The sequence below is a fragment of the Echinops telfairi genome, unplaced genomic scaffold, assembly GCF_000313985.2.
Source record: "Echinops telfairi isolate 266 unplaced genomic scaffold, ASM31398v2 ScPeMD7_36;HRSCAF=134, whole genome shotgun sequence".
NCBI classification, from domain to species: domain Eukaryota; kingdom Metazoa; phylum Chordata; class Mammalia; order Afrosoricida; family Tenrecidae; genus Echinops; species Echinops telfairi.
Genome location: NW_022103934.1, coordinates 848,730 through 862,679, shown reverse-complemented (window position 1 = coordinate 862,679; position 13,950 = coordinate 848,730). Strand labels below are relative to the sequence as shown.

The following is a 13,950-nucleotide window of genomic DNA, read 5'->3' as shown; positions in this document are numbered from 1 at the left end:
TTTCCTTTAACTTTCCTCTTGTCCCACGATCATGCTCAGCCTTCATTTGGGTTTCAGTAATTCCACTCGATTACATTGCCTTTGATCAAGCCCTACCAGGCCCCTTATACCGTCCTTTTCACTGATATGGATCACTTGTTGTTCCCTTGTCCCTGGGTTGGTTAACACCACTTCCTTACCCCATCTCCCCCTCTCCCGTGTCCTGCCGGAACCATCGGCCCCATTGTTTTCTCCTCCATCTTGTTTATCTAGCCTGTCTTATCTAGATAGGCCTGCAGGGATAATAATATGCACAAAAACAAAACAGCAAAACAAATCAACAAAAGAAAACGAAACAACAACAACAAAAATCCAATGACAAAAAGAAAAGCCTATAAATAGTTCAAGGTCTGTTTGTTGACCTTTAGGCTTGTTTTTTCAGTCGAATCTGATGGGCTGCCATGCCCTGGCCCCAAAGTCTATTTTTGGTATGCTCTCAGGACTTCCTTGCTCTGCTCCCCTAGCTGTTCTGTTGCATGCCCTTAGTGTTTTGCCTTGGTGCGGTGGGGTCAGATCGGGCACAATTCCTGCACTGTATCTCCAGTGTTGTCCGCTGTAGGTCTTTGGGTCAGTGAGGATGTCATGTTTCATAGTGGGTCCGGCCATGTGCTCCTCCATTGGCTGCTCTGAGCAGGATATCATCCCCAAGGCCTGTTGGGCCAGGATGTTCTCCACCCTCTCTTCATCCTGGTTCATTTGCTCCTGCGTGCTCTGATCAGACATGTCCCTCTCCTTGAGCTTCAGTGCTGTCCTCTGAAGTAAATTCTTCTGCAGGGAGGGGCAGCTGTCCATGTAGTTGGGATTGGGCCCGGCCCCTCAGACCTCAAATAGAGGTAATTTAGCTTCTTCCTTCCTAATTGCCTCGTTGCTGTGGCTAAGACTTGCAGCACACTGTTGAATGGCAGTGGTGAAAATGGGCGTCCATGACTTCTTTTTGATTTTATGGGAAAGCTTTCCATCTTTCTCCATTTAGTGTTGTGTGAGCTGTGGATTTTTCATAGATGCACTTTTCATATTGAGGGATTTCCCTTCTATTTCTCGTGGTTGCGTGTTTCTAACATGATAGGCGATTGGATTGTGCCCATGCCTTTTCTCATTGTGATGATCACTTGGCTTCTTTTCCTTTGTTATGTTGATGTGATGTACAACAATAGTGACTTTTATAATGTTAAACTACCCTTGTGTTCCTGCAATAAATCCACTTGGTTATGGCATATAATCCCCTTTCCTTTTTTCTGCATGCAACAAATTCTCTGTGTTTGGGGGGTATTAATTTAGCCTTCACTTTGGAAGGTTAGTTTAGCTGGACATACAATTTCTTGGTTAACAGTTTGGTTTCTTCTCTCTCTCCTTTAGCCCTTGGTTGTTCTCAGTCTGCTGCTGCTTGTTTTAGATGGGGATTTAGCTCCTCTGGATGTGATGGCTTTACTTTCGTGATTTTCTCTCTACTATTGGCTTTGAAGTTTGACCGAAATTGTCTCTCTGCATTTATTCTCCCTGCCGTTTTTTACTTATTTGAATTTCTTCTCCTTGCTTCAGCCTTCTGGATAGGCATTGTCTTAGTGCTGTTGTGACATGACTATCACAGCTGGTTTTCTGTAATGAACAATCACTTATTCTCTCACTGTGGGAGGTGGTAGTGGTGGTTGAGTTGGTTCCCAGCCATAGCACCCTGTGTGCACCAGAACGAAGCACACCTCGTCCTGCACTACCCTGTTATGTTTGAGCCATTTTTGCAGCAATGGGTGTGAAACCATCTTCTTGAGAATCTCTTTTTCACTGCCCCTCTACTTTACCAGGGACTGGTCTCTCCTGATCACATGTCCAAAGTATGTGAAATGAAGTTTCACCATCCTTGCTATTAAGAAGCATTCTGGTTGTACTTCTTTCGAGACAGATGTTTGTCTTTTGGCAGTCCATGGTACTTTGAATATTCTCCACCAGCACCATCATTAAAATGCATTGTTTGGTCTTCTTGGGGAGTTAGAAGTCAGAATTCGGGGTGCTGACTCCAGGAAAAGATTATTTTCAGAGAGAGAAATCTCTGTCACAACAACTTTAGCATCCTCCTCCACCTTGTGGGCGGTTTCCGTGAGACATCTGTCTTTTCCCCATTTGTGCTCGCTTGCTTCTGTGTCTTATCAGTTCCTTTTACCACTCAGAAATGAAATGATAAGTTGGAATTACAACCTATTGGATGTGGTCTCATTAAGCGAACAGTCAAAAACCCAGTGTTAGGATTTGTAACATATGCTTTGGGGACATAATTCAATCATACAAGGTAGCTTTGTGTTGTTGTTTTAAGTCAGGTTTGGGACAGTCACAGTTCTGTTGCCTTACTGAGAGTCTGTTTGTGGATTCATTGTTCATCCTGTGCTTTAACTTCTCCTTTATTTCTTTGTACATGATTATAGTTGCTTTGAACATACTGATGAGAATTGCTCTTTTGGAGACTGTGCATGTTAATTTTGACCTTTGGTAGGAGACAGGTTTGATTGACTGCTTTTTCTCCTGAATTTGTGTCATCTGCTTGTATTCGCTTGTCTTGAAATGGTGTAGTCAGCTTCGTCTCTGGATCCTGATTTCTTCCTGAGATTGAGGGAAGGGGTGTTGCTAGCCTCGTGTTTTGTTTATTTTGTCTGTATAGTAATTTTCTTGGGCTAAATCTCTGGCCTCTTTTCCCCCTGTGCTTCTGGTATCTCTGTTCAGTTTTTATCTTTAATTCTTGTTTTTAGGTTGAGTCCCATGGCTCCTAGGGTTGGCTCTTTTTTCTTCAGGATCTTAGTACTGGTCTGGTGATCAGACAAACCTCTTGAGTCAGTCATCAGGCCCTATTTTCTGCTGAGGGAAGGACACGTGCCAGGCCCCGGCAGCAAGCCTGGCTCTCCCAGCTTTTCCTGTCTGCTGGGGCCTTTCTCATCTCTTTCTTCCCCTCCCAGAGTGCCCTGGACTCGGGCACTGCTACCACTACAAAATGAGTCAGCCCCTGTGAGCCCACGGCTAGACCTCAAGGGTGCTCTGCCCATCTCGGCAGAATCGTCCAGCTCCCAGATCTGGGGGCGGGGATGAGGATAGACTTGCACGATCTCGGGCTGGAGTCCCCAGGTTTTCGAGCATCCGTGCTTAGACAGTGGGACTGAATTCCTGAGCGCAGAAATGGTAACCCTTAAGAATGGGGCCCAGCTACTCTCCAGACATTTTGTTATTAGTTAGAAAAGGCGTACCTGTCACAGACTGTTTACCATCCGTATATTATTCCAAATGATCTTTAAAATTCATTTCACATGTTCTAAGGGAAATGCTACTGGATTTTGATGGGAATCCAGTTTGTCGTACTAATTCATGATCGTTTTTTTAAATTAATTTTAATAAAGAAAATGGTCACTCTTAAAAAAAATATTATTTTAGGAATGCCCGGATGATTTAATACTAGGAAATATATTCATTTAGCCAACGTTTCATGTAATATCCCAGTACCATGTGCTCAATCCATGCTGACCAATCCCTGAGTGAATCACAGCAGTCACTCAATTACAAATTTTTTTTTTTTTTTAAACAAAAGCTTGTAGTAAACTGCTGCCCCGCACCACCAAGGTTGTTTGGTACATTTTACATGTTCTAGCCACGTCTGTGAAAGCTGGAGTAAATGCAAAGCAACAGATACTGAAAGTTGGTTATAAAATGTTTAGTTCCCAGGAGATCCAAAGAATGAACTGAAAAGTAACCTGAATAGGTAGGGTAAAGAATAAATGGCAACTGTCTGTTGTTTAAGAGGGTGAGGAGGGTGGATCTTCTAATAGCAGTACAGAGGACCCTGAAATGCCCTTAGGGCATAGGAGTCTGGTAACAGAAATAGGAAAACTAGGTATAGTTGACGGTGCAAAGAGAAGAAACTGCCAGTGAGTGGCATGGTACACTCTGGGGTGGGACGAGGGCACGGGAGTTGTGGAGCACTACCTCAGAGCCCTTCTGGCAGGGAGCCCTGTACCATGTCTGTGGGAGGGGTGGTGTTACCTGGCCTTGTCTCTCGGTAGGAGGAGGAGGAGGAGCAGCCACAGCCTGCGCAGCCGCCCACCCTTCCTGTGGTGGAGGAGAAGAAGAAGATTCCAGATCCAGACAGCGATGACGTCTCTGAGGTGGATGCCCGGCACATCATTGAGTAAGGGGTCCTTCCACGTAGTCCCCTTCAGCAGCAAGTGGCCCTGGCAGCAGCAGCCAACCAAACACCAGACCCATGGCCACAGATTCCGTGGATCTGGTGTTTGGTTCCGAGCCAATTCTGACTCTCAGCCACCCTACCAAGGTCCCTAAATTGATGTCTACTGAAACAGGCCTGCCACATCTTTCTCCCACGAGTGGGGGATGGGTTTAAGCATCCCTACTGTGCTCCCAGAGCTGCGGCAAAAGCTAACAGGCAGTTTATTTACTTAAAATTTAATTTTAAAGAAAATCAGAATTTCCGATAGAGGACACATTCCCACTACTCACCAAAGGCTTCTGAGGCCCAGGTGTGTGGACATCAGCTGGGCATCCCGCCAGCCTGGGCATTCACGAGCACACCGTGGAGGCGTGTTTTGCTTCGTGAACTTTTTGTTGCTGTTCTGGGTAACAGTGGACCGAGCACACTGGTCTGCCACAGCAATTCCTGCAGTTAGGTTGGTGACCTTGGTTGCAATGTCCACAGGGTGTCCCTGCTCTCCCCGTGCCGTGTCATTTCCTATGGGTGCCTTGTCCTGAGCACCTGGACAAGGTCTGTGTGACTTGGCAGAGCATCGGCCTCCCTCTCTCAGACCTGAGTGTCCATTGCCCGGCTTGGCTCTGCTTTGTCTATTCAGTCCTCTGCTGGGGACAGTGGGAAGGCCATCGCACATCTCTGGCGATTGCAACGTGTGAGCTTTAGCGGCACTTTTAAAGGGAGAGGGCGCCAGTTCGGAGCACAAGACTCTTTAGCGTGTGTGTTTCCGTTTGAGTCAGGTTGTCTTTGCAGGCAGGGTGGGCCAGAGATAGTCTCTTCCTGGGAGGTCACAGAGCCACCACTCCTGTAGTGTGTAGGCAGAGCAAGCCCCTTAGAAGTCCACTCTCAGGCCTCACTGGGATTGCACTTAGCCACCATCCCTATTGTCAGACTGTCCAGTTGTCTGTCACAGTCTTTTCCGGCTCAGGCCCGAGGGCAGTGGCCAAAAGCCCCGCTGCACAGTGGCTGGTGCTGAGAGCAGGTGGTCATTGGCCAGCTATGTGCCCTCAACTGCATTTCTCATCTTCCAGGAATGCCAAGCAAGATGTTGACGATGAATACGGCGTGTCCCAGGCCCTTGCTCGTGGCCTGCAGTCCTACTACGCTGTGGCCCATGCTGTCACTGAGAGAGTGGATAAGCAGTCAGCGCTGATGGTCAACGGTGTCCTCAAGCAGTACCAGGTGAGGGAGGGGCAAGAGCTGGCCACATCCTTACGGCAGTCTTGATGGGGGGCTGATGGTTAGACAGATTCACGTTCACCTTCCCTCCTTTGTCTCCTGCACCTCGGTTCCCATCTCTAAAGCTGTTAGATGAGCCAAGAGGATGCTGTCAAACCGCAGCACATCAGCATCGCGGGTGCTGGCTGTGGGCCAGAGCAGAAGTGCCTTATGCGCCAACAAGCCCTGTGAAGTAGGCACTGTCGTCGTCGTCGTCCTTGGCAGTTTACGGGATGGGGTGGGGCGCCGTGAGGATCAGAGAGGCACTGTGTGCCTCTCAGTGTGTTCACACAGCTCCTGAGGGTTCTTGCCAGGACCGGGACCCAGCTCAGGACACGACGTGTCCTTGTTTCCTGGGACTCGGCCTGGGCATGGCTACACTGGCTTCCTGTGAAAGCTGCAGCAGCTCCGTTGGGAGGGAGAACAGCCATGATGTCTGGCCTGGGCCCTCACACAGTTCTGGTGCTGGGCCCACCGGCCCGAGTGCCTCTGGGTGCTCCTGGCTACAGCCAAAGGAGGTCACACCCAATTGTTGTTTGGGGTGCGACCCTGATTGCTGCCCTCCTCCCCATGTCCCACCTCTCAGGCCCTCCAACTCCGGAGGAGAAATACTGTTGTAACCATGGAAACTTCCAAAGGTCAGTGTGGTCCAAACCGTGGCCTAAGCTCCCTTCCTCAGTCTCCCGAGCATTTTGAAGTTTTCCTTCATAAAAGATTATATTCTACTTAAGAGCCATCTGTCCTTTAATGCTTGCAGTTCAGAAAGGCTACAAGCTCACAAAGGCCCCGGTTATTCTGTAGTGTGAGACTTGGATTCTCTGTAACCCCTCAGACAGGCAAATAAACTAAACCTGCTGCTGTCCAGTGGGTTCCAACTCTTGACCCGTGTGCGCAGCCTCCTAGACTTTCCTTGGCTGGACGCCTGACAGAAGCCAGATTGCCAGGCCTCCTGTTGTGCCGCCCAGTGGGCTGGACCAGCCAACCTTTAGTTATCAGCTGCCCGAGAACTTCTTGCACCTCCAGGATCTCTGCACCCCCCACCCCACCCACCCACCCCTACACGCACACATGCACACACGGTCTCCTGAATTGCAGTGTCGCATTGTGCAGGCAGGTGTCCTCAGGTGTTCGACATGGGGTTGTGCTGAAGCCCTGAGACATTTGGGCGCAGCACACCTGGGATTGCAGGCATGATCAGGACGAGGCTGTGTTCAAAGGGTGGGGTAGAGAGCGGTGCTGGTGATCGTGGGATGACTGTCTGAGAGTCGCCCTTGGCCCGCAGATCAAAGGCCTGGAGTGGCTGGTGTCCTTGTACAACAACAACCTGAACGGCATCCTGGCCGACGAGATGGGGCTGGGCAAGACCATCCAGACCATCGCGCTCATCACGTACCTCATGGAGCACAAGCGGATCAACGGGCCCTTCCTCATCATCGTGCCCCTCTCGTGAGTGACCCGTCCTCGGCCATGACTTCGCACAGAAGGCCATGCGTGTCCAGGCCAAGCCCCCTCCGTGGGAGGGTGGGATGGGGTTCTTGTCGACTCCCTTATGCTTCTCCTATTTCTACTTTCTGCTCAGGTGGGTTGGCTGGGAGCAGTGGGGCCCTTGCCATTCCACCCCACCCATCCCTACTTGGCCTCCCAGCTAAAGTGCGTGCGGGCACGCTGGACCTGAACCCCCAGACAGGCTCCTCCAGAGGCTCCCTCTGCCGTACACAGCCCCACTGGCCTCTTTGACTGAGATTCTCCGCTCGTCTGGGCAGCCTTCTTCCCACTCAGTGTGGACAGAGCCAGGATTTTCCTTGGTAGTTCAGGGCTGACCCATCTCCAGCCCCAAACCAACTGTTGTCCTGGGGGTTATTAGGCTCCGTGTGCAGACATGGCCTGACTTTTATCATAGTGACCCCTGACCTTGTTGGGAACTCAGCTGGAACTACTCTAGCCCCTGGTCAGTGGGGAGCTCAGTGCCTGTGCTCCAACTTGCTAGGGTAATGGCTTCATGCCTTTAGTCAGAGCTCTGGAGCCGTGTGCCCACAACTGGGGCTAGGGCTCGGACCTTCCAATGAGATGGGACCCAGGCCTGGGGGATTTCAGGATCTGCCCAGGATTTCAGTTCTTCCGTCTCCTCACCCTTCCTTTCGAGAGTGTGAGGTGGGCTGCTTGTGCTGAGAGCCCCTCCTGGTGTGGGGGGCACCCTTCTCCCTGTCCTGCATGCCTGAGCTTCAGGCATGTGCCAGAGCCCTGTCTCCTCAGCCTTCCCTGGCGGAAGTGCCCTCTGGGGTGGGCAGGCTGGCCTTCCTCCCCGTGTCTGCCGTAGTTAGACATGTGCCACCCCAGCCTCCTCTCCTTGCTTCCTGTCACCGTGAATGTCTCTGACCCCAGAGGGACCCTGTCCATCTCCCTGAATACAGCTCTCCCCAGGATGTTGTTCTGCAGCCTTTGTCCATCCTTCTCCTCTCCCGGGGGTTTCAAGTGTGTAACAAATCACATGTGTACTACATACAATTCACACCGACTCTTGGAATCTTGTATTATCCTCTTCCCCACTCCACAAAACCCCCGCTGCCACTGAGTCAACTTCCACAGATCGTGTGTAAGGATGGGGTTTGTGAGACTGAGTCTTTACCCAGCAGGTGGTCTCATCTTTCTCCTGAGGAGCGGCTGGTGCATTTGAACCCCTGACCTAGATGTTAGCAGCTGATTCCTAACTGACAGCACCAATGGGCTCCTTTTCCCAGGACAGTGGGATGAACCATGAAATTCACACTGGTGTTACACTAGTGACTGACCTGGAGACCGTCTCCAGACGGGGCCCATCTTCCCTTGGCCTTCTGCTTCCACTGTCCCGTCTCCGTGATCTCTTCCCGTCTGTGTCCTTCAGGATCGAGCTCTTTGGAGTCCTACTCAGGAGTTTGCTCGACTGCCCTTAGTTAGATTGGTCTCATTGGATGGGACAGGAATTTTAAGCAAGGTCCTCCCCCACAGGTGGCGCTGTGACGTGAGGAGGTACCGGGTCCTGACAGGCCCGCCAATAGGGCAGTGGACTGTGGGAACCTAGTGTGTGCCAGGTGTCTCCACTGTAGCCCAAGAGCTTTTTTTCAATAACTAAAAAGTATCCTTTGAGGAGGTACTTAGAAACTATGTAACTAGCCCATTTCCTATCCTATTGGCCTGACACTTGGGTGGTGGCCTTCTCAGTCATCCCCCTCCATGTGGAGCTGTAGACTCTCAGCACTGCAGGTGGCGGTTTACGTTGTGTCCCCGTTCCTCCCTCCGTCCGCCTCACCCCCCCACCCCACCTCCCCTGGTTTGGGGAGCTCTTCCCGTGGATTCCTGTGCCCTTCTGAAATGTCCTTGTCACCTGGCTGTGGTGAGTTTTTTTTTTTAGTTTGGACCTACAGAAAAGATACCAAGGGAGTTTGAGAAAGTTCCCATTTTTTCTCTCCTTTCACTTCCCTGGAGATTAACGCCCTTTCCATGGAACATTTTTCTCAGCCAAGACATCAGCCTTGGTCTGTTACTGTTAACTCGGCCAGACCTTCTTCCAGGGCCTGCTGTTTTTCCCTTGTGTCCCTTTTCTGCTCATGTCCTTTCCATCGACAGTTCTCTGGTTCTCTGCGACACTTCCACAGACGGGCCATAGTCTTGACCTGGCTGGCTGGTATTGAGTTCTGGTCAGCTATCCTTATGTAGGTTGTCCCTCCAGTCTGGGCTGGCCAGGTGTGTTTCTCTTTGCTTAGCTGTAGTCAGCTGGAAGGTCACAGAGGGTAAGATGCTTTAAAGCTGGGTGGGGGCCGTGCCTGATCTCCTCTGATGTTGCCAAGGAGAACTCTTAACGTCTCACTGCCATTGAGGCAGTTTTGATTTATAACGCCCCTATAGGACAGGGTAGAACTGCCCCAGTGGGTTTTCTGAGATTGGAACTCTATAGGAGTAGAAAGCCTGGTCTTTTCTCTTCAAAGCAGCTGGTGGTTTCAGACCATGGACTCTGTGGTTAGCAGCCCAGCTTGTAACCACTATCCTACCAGGGTTCCTTGCCACCAGGGAGAAAACCAAACCCAAATTCACTGCCAACTCATCAACGCCTCTCTAGGACAGGTGCGACTGCCCTTGTGCGTTTCCATGACTGTGACTCCAGTACATAGCCTCCTCTTTCTCACAGGGAAAGGCTGCGGGTTTCAAACTGCTGACCTTGAGGATTGAAGTCTGACATATAACCACTATGCCACCAGGGAGGAGATCAAATTGTGCATTAGCCCTACCTCCATCTTCTGTCTTTCTTTGCCACTCCTCCCACCACACTGTTTCTCTGCTGGATTCAATAAGCTATCGCAGCGGCCACACAGAACTCGTAGACACTACTCAGGACTTGGAGGTTTATTAGGAAAGTAAATGGTGATAGTTGGTTCAGGACAGCTGCTTCTCAACTGTGCCTACAGACTTACCTCTCTCTGGTTCTCGGTTTCTCAGCCCTGCGGCCTCCTGGTCTTTGTCCTGCTGTGGCAGTGTTACAAAGCTCCTTTACTCTGCCACTAAATGCCCCCAAAGGGCCTCCACTCATTCAGCTCTTCCTGAGCACTCAGCTGTTCTGCTACCGCAGCTGCTCTGCTGTACCTGGCCACCTCTGATGTCACACCTCTCTGTCTCCTGCACCAAGGAGTGTCAGGGTCTTGGACATGCTCCACTCCTGAACCTTCTTTCTTGATGGTGGCGCGATTCCCCTGCCCACTTCTGAGGTGGCTCATTTTAAACTTCCAGACTGAAAACATTCACTGCAACCGAGTCCACACTGACTCCTAGCGACCCTATGGGACGGGTTAGACCTGTCCCTGTGAGTTTCTGAGACTGTTAATGGGCATCGAAAGCCCTGTGTCTTCGCTTCAGGGGTGCTGGTGGTTTCAAACTGCCGACTTTGCAGATCACACGCAGCCCTCTGCGCCATCAGGGCTCCTCTACCCCGTCAGTCTGTTTTAAGTCGTCTGCTATAGATGTAGTGGGATGGTAAAACTGACAGACCTCCACATTAGGGACCCAGACTTGCCCTACATGAGCACCAGGCACCTTATTTACGTTATTAGCCAGATCAATTCCAACTGATAGCCACCTGATATGGCAGAGTCAAGGTGCCTCTTTGTGTGTCGGAAAGGGTGACTGTGCAGGACTACAAAGCCCCGTCTCTCTCCCACTGAACAGCCCAGTGCACAGCCCACCATGCCACCTGGCCCTCTGAGACAGGCTCGAGGACAAGCCACCTTCCCACCACACCTTGTGTGGGCTTTGGTCGCTTGGCTGAAGCAGTATACAGTTCTGCTTTCCCCCCTTTCCGCCTTGTGCTTTTTGGGGAAAGGTCACTCAGCCTGCACTCGGTGAGGATTATGGTCCACCTCCTTGAGGGAGGGCTCTTCTCTACAGGAGATCTTGTCTCTTTTCCCCCACGTACTAACGTAATTATTAGCAAGCAGTGAGTATCACGGTACCGTGGCATTGCTGTTTGTGTCGTGGCTCAGACCCTTGCAGCGTTGGCTGCCAGGAGCACTTCAGTTCACTGCCCAGTCCCTTTGGTGTGCCCCCATTACAGCAGGGGTTTAGGGCGAGCGTGTCCTATCTTCCTGTGCTAAAAGACACCCCCGGCTCATCTTGGTTCCTCTAGCTGGCAGTATACTTCTCAGAGTTAAGATGTGGGAATGAGGTGTGGTCACCGCTCAGGGCCTTCTCTGCAGAGAGGAGCGTGTGGGTATGCAAACCCACGTGTACATCCACCCGTGACCTGAATTTTTGTCTGGCTGGCTGTCCACATTAGTTGCTACGGTCTGATTTTGGTGACCTTGTTCAGTGGTGGCGCTGGGATTTCCTGAGTTGTCACCGTTCTGGCTGCTGACCACCAGCTCCTGCTCCCTTAGCGCTGAGAGGGGGATTGAACCACTCACCTCACTTGTTAGGCTTGGCTGAGCACTGGACCACCAGAGCGCCTTCTATATTAAGTTAAAACCCACATTCTGACTCACGTGGACCCTGTAGGGCAGGGTGAAATCTTTACCGGAGCAGACTGCCTCGGCTTTCTCCCACGGGCTGGTTCAAACTGCTGGCCCCAACACTTCCTTGACTGCACCACCAGGTTCCCTGTAGTGGGCTAGCATGCTTCAAGGCCGATGCCTCCGTTAAGGCTGGAATCTAGCCACGCACCGCTCTTCCGGTGTCGGTACGCCATGTTCTTCCTCAGCGGGATGCCTGGCACAGCCCCCTCCATCCCAGGATGCCTGTGCAGACTGCTGTCACGCTAGGGTCCAGGGCGTGTGGGTTTGTCTGCAGCTTCACCATCTCCAGGCCACACGCCATTTTCAAAGGAAGTGAGGTCTGATCCTGCTCCCTCCTCCGTCCAACCCAGCCTCTGGACCTCCGTCTCTCGCTGGCCCAGCACGGCAGCTCCTCGGCCAGAGGAGCTCCTCCAACCTACCTGCCCCATAGTCTCTGCCTCCTCAGCCTCCCAGCTCTCCAGCCGCAGGCCCTTGGCTTCTCTCCCTGGAGCCTGGGTCCCCACCAGCCACCCTGAGCTGCCCCACCAGGGAAGGGAAGGGACCCTGTGTTTACACAGCATAGCAGCTGGAGTGCTGCCGCTCTCAAGGGTGTTAACAGGAAGTTGTCCTCGGTGACTCCTGGCCTCGCCCTGCTAGCCCCTCGTGCAATCTGGCCATCTCAGGATGGGTGCCCCCTCCTCTCTGCCCCTTAGAGAGCTTTATTAACTTTTGCCACAGCCGACTGAGCTGGCCTTGTCACAGTCCACCTGGCTGGCCGAGGCCGCAGGGAGACCTGATAGTGGGCGTGTGGAGCTAAGGTGAGCTCAGCATGGCTTGTTGTGGGGAGGATCTGGATGAGGCCTGAGCCAGATTTCTGAGAGGCCTCCACCCCACTGACTCAGGTGTGTGCTAGCCCAAGCACCATTCTTACCAAATCCACCCACCATGAACCTTGGGGCTCCAGCCCCCTTCTTGCCTGCACGCCACCCACACCACATCCCACACTCCTAAGCCACCACCCTCTGCCACTGTGTGGTGCACCCCAGTGTGCACCCCAGCCCAGCTGGTCTCCCCTGCTCACTCTGGGCACATTGGTCAGCGCGCCTCAGTGCCTGCGTTTTTGTCCTGAGGAAACAGAAAGGAGCTTTAGCCCCTCCCTCACTCGCTCCTCGGTCTCTGTGACCCAGTGGTTAACCTGCAGTGAGGACCTGGGTTTGGTGGTCACAGCGTGTTCTCAAGCTGGTGACAGGGCCAGTCTCAAAAGCCTCTCCCTGGGTCTGACCCTGTCCAGCTGGCTGCCCCTGCTCCAGTCAGTCCAGGCGCCCCCCCTCAGCCTACAAACACGATCGCTGGTCCCACTTCTTCACCTCTGTGTGCCCTGACACCCCCTTGGTACCTCCTCCAAATCCCACAGCCCTGCTGAGGCAGGGCTCCCCGGGTCCTCGCTGGCTCTCCTTGTGTGCTGCTGCCCAGGGGGACAGCCCACCCTCCTGCCTGCCCGGAAGTGGCTGTGGCTTCTCAGCTGGCAGTGCTGCTCCCCGGCCGGCTGTTGGTGAGTGCGGAGAACTCACTATCCCGTCCTTGTTTCCACCAGGACGCTATCAAACTGGGCGTATGAATTTGACAAGTGGGCTCCCTCTGTGGTGAAGGTGTCCTACAAGGTAGGTCACAGCCTTGGGAGGGCCTTTCCTTCCCAAGGAAGGTGGGAGGAAGGCTAGGGAAGTGAGAGAGAGGCAGGTTGGTGCTTTTGTATGCTATCTCTCGTTTATGAGGGGGATCAGATTGCGCACGCAGGATTGGGGTCCCTTAATTTCGAGTGAGTGTTCCTTTTAACGTGAAGGGTGGGCTCAGCTGTGTGGCACCTGGTGGCGGGCGTTCGTGCTGCCCTGGAAAGGCCAGACTGCCCGAGCAATGCAGGCCCAGCCCACAGCTACCAGAGGGGGAGAGGGGGTGGGCAGTGCTGTCTCTGCTGTGCTGGTGAGGGCCTGACGCCCTGGACCCATGCATAGTGTCATGTCACTTCGTCCCTGTGACGGGAGGACAGTGAGTGTCCAGGCAGAGGGGACAAGTGGGTGTGGGCCCAGGGAGGAGGAGGGGAAGCATGATGAATTTGAGGAGCCAAGCGTAGTCAGACTTCAAGAGAGTTTCAGAGACCGAGTAGAACCCTGGGACATGGGCCAGGTGGTGGGGCTTGGGGCCAGACGGTGGGGCTTGGGGCCAGACGGTGGAGGAGCCAGGATGGGCCTTCAGCTTCTCTCAGCTGGTGGGTGCAAGGCCTGCACCAGGGTGCAGCTAGTGGCACCGCTGGTCTTCAGCCGTGGGCTTGAGAAGAGACTCAGGCGGAGGAGGGCAGCTGGCTGGAAAACTGGCTGGTGCCAGTGGCACAGCTCTGAGGCCCACGTGCTGGTCTCCCACCCCTGCGTTGAAGCCCACAGGGTCCCTATC

The 13,950-nt window shown here is 52.7% G+C and overlaps 1 protein-coding gene across 1 annotated transcript in view; it reads left to right on the top strand.

The window, feature by feature from the left end:
* The window catches only part of SMARCA4 (SWI/SNF related, matrix associated, actin dependent regulator of chromatin, subfamily a, member 4), a 74,681-nt gene that overhangs the window by 25,006 nt on the left and 35,725 nt on the right, over positions 1-13,950 (top strand). Inside the window, exons 14-17 of the mRNA XM_045290289.1 lie at positions 4,074-4,198; positions 5,305-5,455; positions 6,774-6,937; positions 13,100-13,166. Coding sequence (XP_045146224.1) covers positions 4,074-4,198; positions 5,305-5,455; positions 6,774-6,937; positions 13,100-13,166 — 507 coding nt within the window. The remainder of the gene's footprint in view (positions 1-4,073; positions 4,199-5,304; positions 5,456-6,773; positions 6,938-13,099; positions 13,167-13,950) is intronic.